The 7,436-nt window shown below is 35.4% G+C and overlaps 1 protein-coding gene across 1 annotated transcript in view; it reads left to right on the forward strand.

Annotated features, from left to right (window-relative positions):
* Window positions 1-1,155: 1,155 nt before the first annotated feature.
* Window positions 1,156-7,436, forward strand: part of LOC146655796 (uncharacterized) — a 10,416-nt gene continuing 4,135 nt past the window's right edge. Inside the window, exons 1-2 of the mRNA XM_085428899.1 lie at window positions 1,156-1,469; window positions 1,597-2,079. Coding sequence (XP_085285025.1) covers window positions 1,260-1,469; window positions 1,597-2,079 — 693 coding nt within the window. The 5' untranslated portion in view covers window positions 1,156-1,259. The remainder of the gene's footprint in view (window positions 1,470-1,596; window positions 2,080-7,436) is intronic.

Consider the following 7,436-nt stretch of genomic DNA (forward strand, 5'->3'; position numbering starts at 1 on the left):
GTGTTTTGTATTCATACCATCGGTGTGCAGTTGGCGCATTGTGTGCTTAGTAGATGATGGCTTGTGTGTACTGTTTGATACGGAAACACCATTTTTACAAAGGTGTGAAGAGTTAATCTAGCTGTGTTCGCTTTTGCAAGAGAACTACAATGTTTGGATAATTGGGTGACAGGTTGTTTTATTTGTGTGTAGAGTTTTGCTAAATTAGCCAATAGTTACATAACATGTGCTTAAGCAATCAGAAAAAACTGTAAGTCAGCATAGCTTGAGCTCAATTAGCACACAATTATCCAGGTGGAAACACTAGGAGTCAAAATTTAGCACACACCAATCAGAACCTGCGATGGATAGATAAAAGGGCCAAAGTCAGCTCATTCAGGTTTGAAACAATGGATCCAAAGAGATGCAAAGGAAGAGGACGTGGTGGAGAAAGAGGATGTGTTGAAGGAGGAGGACGTGGTGGAGGAAGAGGACATGGTGAAAGAGGAGGACGTGGTGAAAGAGGAGGATGTGGTGGAAGAGGAGGAGGAGGTGGTCTAGGACAACAGGAAGGTGGTGGAGGAGGAGGAGGACGTGGTGAAGGAGGAGGACGTGGTGGAGGAAGAGGACATGGTGAAAGAGGAGGACGTAGTGGAAGAGGAGGAGGAGGAGGTGGTCTAGGACAACAGGAAGGTGGTGGAGGAGGAGGAGGACGTGGTGAAGGAGGAGGACGTGGTGGAGGAAGAGGACATGGTGAAAGAGGAGGACGTAGTGGAAGAGGAGGAGGAGGTGGTCTAGGACAACAGGAAGGTGGTGGAGGAGGAGGGAGAGGTGGAGGAGGAGGAGGACGTGGTGAAGGAGGTGGAGGTGGAGAACGACGGCGACAAGGAAGGGGAAGAGCAAAGGCAAGAAGACAGTCAGTCTCGGATGAAATTCGAGCCACTTTAGTTGACCATGTCCTTGTCCATGGGATGACTATGAGGGAGGCTGGGCAACGAGTACAACCGAATTTGAGTCGCTTCACTGTTGTCTCCATCATCAGAACCTTCAGGGAGGAAAACAGGTAGGTGTACTTGCAGTAAGACTGCTTTGTACAGTAACGTTTAAGTTACTGAACTTATGTTTCTTGAGTTTCAGTATGTTTCCATTATTTTCCTGTAAAAAGAATGTGTGACAGTTACAGTAATGAGTGCTTCTATTTTTGTAGGACACAGAGACGACCACCTGGTGGAGGCAGGTTAAGGCTTTTGTTGGAGGAGCAAGAGAGGGAACTTGTAAACATGGTAATTGCAAATAATGTAATCCGCCTGCAAGAGATTCAAAGGAGAGTGATTGAGGATGATCATCTTTTTCGAGGCATAAATGCCATCAGCCTCTCCACAATTGACCGCATCCTCCGAAAGAATCAATTCCGGATGAAACAGGCATACCGAGTCCCTTTCGAACGAAACTCTGACAGAGTGAAAAACCAACGTGTGGAATATGTTCAGGTATGAGTTTTGATACTGTATAAAGTATTGTGTACCATCACAGCATGGCAGTTTATGCTGCCATTTCAGCACTCTTGAACTGTGGTTCAGGGTACCGATTGACTCTACTGTGTTATGTGTTTTGCAGAGAATCTTTGAGATTGAAGGACGGCCTGTTCCCCATGAAATAATCTTTGTGGATGAGGCAGGTTTTAACCTGACCAAAAGAAGGAAAAGGGGGAGGAACATAATTGGCCATCAGGCTATTGTAAATGTCCCTGGTCAGCGTGGGGGGAATGTCACTATGTGCACAGCCATCAGCCAACGAGGGGTACTCCACCGCCATGCCGTACTAGGACCCTATAACACTATGCTTCTCCTTGCTTTTCTTGATGGTTTAAGACAAAATATGTTCCAGCTGGACTACAGGGAACCAGCACAGCCAGAGCAGCCTCACTACGTTGTTGTGTGGGATAACGTCAGCTTCCATCGCGCTGCTCTGGTTCGTGACTGGTTTACCAATAACCCAAGGTTTTCTAATATCTTTCTGCCTGCATACTCTCCCTTTCTAAACCCGATAGAGGAGTTATTTTCGGCATGGCGGTGGAAAGTGTATGACCGAGAACCTTATGTCCGTGTTCACCTCCTTCAGGCCATGGAAGAGGCCTGCCTAGACATATCAGTAGATGCATGCCAGGGGTGGATCAGGCATGCAAGAGGATTTTACCCCCGCTGCCTGGCTGGGGCCAATATAGCCTGTGATGTGGATGAGATTCTCTGGCCTGACCCAGACCAAAGACAAGATGCTGAGGTGGGATAATGTTTCTGGTGTGTGTTGTACTGTATAGTACATGAATGACAATGTGCCACTGTACATACATTGGTTGTGTCTTTTGTGTTTATCATGTGACAAGGGTTTTGAAGGGGAGAACCATAAGCAACCTATTTGTTTTGGAACTATTGTTTTGAATTAATTGTACCAGTGTGCAAAACTCTGTTGTGGTGTGTGTGTTTTTGAGGGCTTGTGTTTGATGTCTGAGGGCAAAGTTTGGTTTTTCAGCAGGAGTGAATAGTTTTGGGTGTAGAGCTTCATTTTGACCTGGAAATAGGATGTTTGGGAAATTGAGTGAGATGTTATGGATTTGTGTTTACAGTTGTGAGGATATGAGGCGTAGTTTCAAGAAATGTGTTTTAGCAATCGAGAAAAACTGTAACTCACTAAATCAAAATCTTCCTCAAAGGAAACAAAAAAAACAGCCTTTTTCTTTTTAACCAACAGGTTTAAATCGTTTTTTCCAGTAAGCTAGTGTTGGTTTGGTCTTAAAAAAACGACATTTATGTATAAATTGCTTGCACAAGATTAATAACACATTAACACCATAATATGCTTTCTTTTCTTTCATACAAAATGAGTAAAATATCTAAATATCTGTTCGTGTGTGATTTACCCTGAGATCCCAGTAAGTAATAACAGAATTAATGGGCAAGATATTGAGAAGGTACCTCTTTGAAATCAAGCTTAGCTAGGAAGGGGAAAAAATCACCACATTTTAACACAACAAAACAAAAATATAAGATGAATGAAATAGAAGAAATTTAAATTAACCCTCTCAAGGCAGGCGTTGCAGATTTGCAACAAGTAAAAGCTAACAACCTGATTACCCCACATACATATTTTATGAGGTTTTTTTTTACTCAGAAGTACCACTTCAGGTGTTCTTTTGTGCATTAGCAACAAAAACTTAATTTGAGCCTGAGAGGGTTAAAAAGAAAACAAAGATGAATATTATGAGCTTAAATGGTATATACAGGTAGTTTTAGAAGGAGCATCGTCTCTCTGGTTATCAGTTAGGACATGACATGACATCTGTGATTGACAGCTCTGATGTGTCCGCTGACAGACAACACAGCTTGAGGGTATGAAATAAAAGGAGTCTGCCTCTGTAAAAATTGCTGAAGATCACGCGATTCCACCGGGGACTAATCAGACTGAAAAGTCAACAAAAATGGCAGTCATAGTTAATAAGCAGAAAATCAAAGTTTTCAAAATGTCATGAACTTCGGACAAATCTGTAAAACTAGTTTTAGGGAAGTTATTTTCCACCATTTATTTAGGATGAATATGAAAGGCCTCCTTTTAGCAAATAATAGTGGTATTCCTCTAAAAAAAAAACTGAACCTAACTAATGTATGTCTATGAATCTATGACACAAATTATCTGTGACTGGTATTCAGGGTTTTTGTGGTATCAATTCTTTTTTTCATGGTTTTAGTGAGATATGTGGTGCAAATGGCCACTGCTTTGGTGTTTTGTGCAGCAGTTTGCATCAATCACTCTATATTAGTGCTGTCATCCCATTTCATGTGACCAGACTGATAGCAGCTTGCACCAAAACAAACAAGCATAGGCTCTCATAGTGAAGCAGTTTAAGGAACTTCAGATAGTCTGACTTCAACAACCTAGATATTTTTTTCAGGAAGTTATTGCAAACCCCACCCAAAATTAGAAGACTTAACATTTGTCACTATTTTAAGTCATATTATGTCATGACAATATTATGTATTTAAATGCTAAACATGATATAAAATAATTATTTTTTCAGTTATTTTGTCTGGACTGACTAACCCAGTGACAACTCACATGAGGTGACTTTAGCAGAATTAAATGAGATGAAAAAGTATTACCGTTATCTTCTGACTGACCTTACAAACGATTTGTTGTGTCAGTGAATTCTAAATCTGTTTTGAAGGTAATTCCACAGCTGCTCAGGAAAATACTTGTTTGGGAGGGGAGGAATTTTAGTAATCTTTTATAAAGCCTCATGAATCTATCGGGGGAAAAAAGTTCATTTTAAAACATTTTATCATTGAGATGAAAAAGGTCAGGGCTGTTGGCAGGATCGTATTACTCTGGAAATACGTGCTGCTGTGCTGAATCTGAAACTTGCATTAGTTTGCATGTCTGCATTAAGAATCTGGAGAAAGGTCTGAGCTACAGGATGAGAATCCTAACGAGAGCTGTCTAGCAATGTAAAATAAATACCTGTTTCTACTTACTGATTTCATATGGAAGATTTTCCTCAAGAGGAATATGCATGCTTCTTTAAAAAAACATAATAAACAAGGGCAGAAGTACACCACCAGCAAAATGTTGACAAAAAAACTAGAAGTTATGTAGTTGTCATGGCATCTTTTTGAAAAAGTAGTTGTGTCTTTGTCTCCGACCTTTATAGCTGTAATATTTATACTATCCTAAGTATGCTTTACCATAAAAATATGCTTTAAAGTAGTAGCAATGTATTCACAAATATATGATATGTTTGGCTGATGTATTTCTGAATACATAGAGTACTTAAAAAGTATCTGCTCATATCAGCCTTACTGTCACGGTTCTGGGTCATTTTGACCCAACATTTTGAGTTTCTTATGTTTTGATTTATTTTTGAATGATGGATCGTTTTTTGTTTCTCTGGTGCTTTGTTGATTATTGCGATTAATCTATGTTTCAGTTATTCTGGTATATTTCTGTATTATGATTAATGTTCTGGTTGTATTTTGTCATTATTGCAGGTTTAGTTCAGAGTCTAGTCTGTCTCACTCTGTCTAGTCCGTGTCTTAGTTAAGTGTGTCTTGTTTCCTGTTTTACTTTGAAGGTTCATGTTCATGTCTGATGTCAGTGTTTCTAGCTTTGCTTCCCCTGTTTTGTTAGGTCTCATTCCTCCCAGCTGTGTTCCCCTTCTGTCTCTAATTCCTTGATGACTTCCTCAGTGTATTTAAGCCCAGTGTTTCTTTGTGTCAGTGTCGTGTCGTACCCTCAGGTCCTGCCTGTGCGTTTCTGGTTTCAGCGGTCATTGTTCTGTTTATGTTTTGTTTCTTACCAGCAATAAAGCTGAGGTTTTTTGAGTTGAAATCCTGTCTCCACGAGTCCTGAATTTGGATCCTCACCTCCGCCTGCCCACACACAGAGCTCTGACACTGAGAGACATTCAATTGAATTCAATTTTATTTATACAGCAGCAAATCACAACAACAGTTGCCTCAAGGCAGTTTATATAGTAAGGTAGACCCTATGATATCATATCTGATATCAATATATCAGCAGTGTTGGAAGCTTAAACTATATTTTAAACATTTGATATATGAAACTTACAGCAATCATTATAACGATTCAAACTTTCTAACCTTTTTATGCAATTTGGAGAAGGTCAAACAGACGGTTGGATTAATAAATATATATATATATATATATATATATATATATATATATATATATATGTGTGTGTGTGTGTGTGTGTGTGTGTGTGTGTATGTGTGTATATATATATATATGTGTATATATATATATATATATATATATATATATATATATATATATATATTATGGAATGCCCTTTAGGAAAATATTATATATATATTCCAACCAAAGTCTGAATATATAGAATGAAACTTGAATATATAGAATGATCTTCTGAATATATAGAATGAAACTTGAATATATAGAATGATCTTCTGAATATATAGAATGATCTCTTGAATATATAGAATGAAACTTGAATATATAGAATGATCTTTTGAATATATAGAATGAAACTTGAATATATAGAATGAAACTTGAATATATAGAATGAAACTTGAATATATAGAATGATCTTTTGAAAATATAGAATGAAACTTGAATATATAGAATGAAACTTGAATATATAGAATGATCTTCTGAATATATAGAATGATCTCTTGAATATATAGAATGAAACTTGAATATATAGAATGATCTTTTGAAAATATAGAATGAAACTTGAATATATAGAATGAAACTTGAATATATAGAATGAAACTTGAATATATAGAATGATCTTTTGAAAATATAGAATGAAACTTGAATATATAGAATGAAACTTGAATATATAGAATGATCTTTTGAATATATAGAATGAAACTTGAATATATAGAATGATCTTTTGAATATATAGAATGAAACTTGAATATATAGAATGAAACTTGAATATATAGAATGATCTTCTGAATATATAGAATGATCTCTTGAATATATAGAATGAAACTTGAATATATAGAATGAAACTTGAATATATAGAATGAAACTTGAATATATAGAATGAAACTTGAATATATAGAATGATCTTTTGAAAATATAGAATGAAACTTGAATATATAGAATGAAACTTGAATATATAGAATGAAACTTGAATATATAGAATGATCTTTTGAAAATATAGAATGAAACTTGAATATATAGAATGAAACTTGAATATATAGAATGATCTTTTGAAAATATAGAATGAAACTTGAATATATAGAATGAAACTTGAATATATAGAATGAAACTTGAATATATAGAATGATCTTTTGAAAATATAGAATGAAACTTGAATATATAGAATGAAACTTGAATATATAGAATGAAACTTGAATATATAGAATGATCTTTTGAAAATATAGAATGAAACTTGAATATATAGAATGAAACTTGAATATATAGAATGATCTTCTGAATATATAGAATGAAACTTGAATATATAGAATGAAACTTGAATATATAGAATGAAACTTGAATATATAGAATGATCTTTTGAAAATATAGAATGAAACTTGAATATATAGAATGAAACTTGAATATATAGAATGAAACTTGAATATATAGAATGAAACTTGAATATATAGAATGATCTTCTGAATATATAGAATGAAACTTGAATATATAGAATGAAACTTGAATATATAGAATGAAACTTGAATATATAGAATGATCTTTTGAATATATAGAATGAAACTTGAATATATAGAATGAAACTTGAATATATAGAATGATCTTCTGAATATATAGAATGAAACTTGAATATATAGAATGAAACTTGAAAATATAGAATGAAACTTGAATATATAGAATGATCTTCTGAATATATAGAATGAAACTTGAATATATAGAATGAAACTTGAAAATATAGAATGAAACTTGAATATATAGAATGA

This window comes from Rhamphochromis longiceps, linkage group LG13 (assembly GCF_057381845.1).
Source record: "Rhamphochromis longiceps isolate RC_006_pf linkage group LG13, R_longiceps_female_GT1.1, whole genome shotgun sequence".
Lineage (NCBI taxonomy): Eukaryota > Metazoa > Chordata > Actinopteri > Cichliformes > Cichlidae > Rhamphochromis > Rhamphochromis longiceps.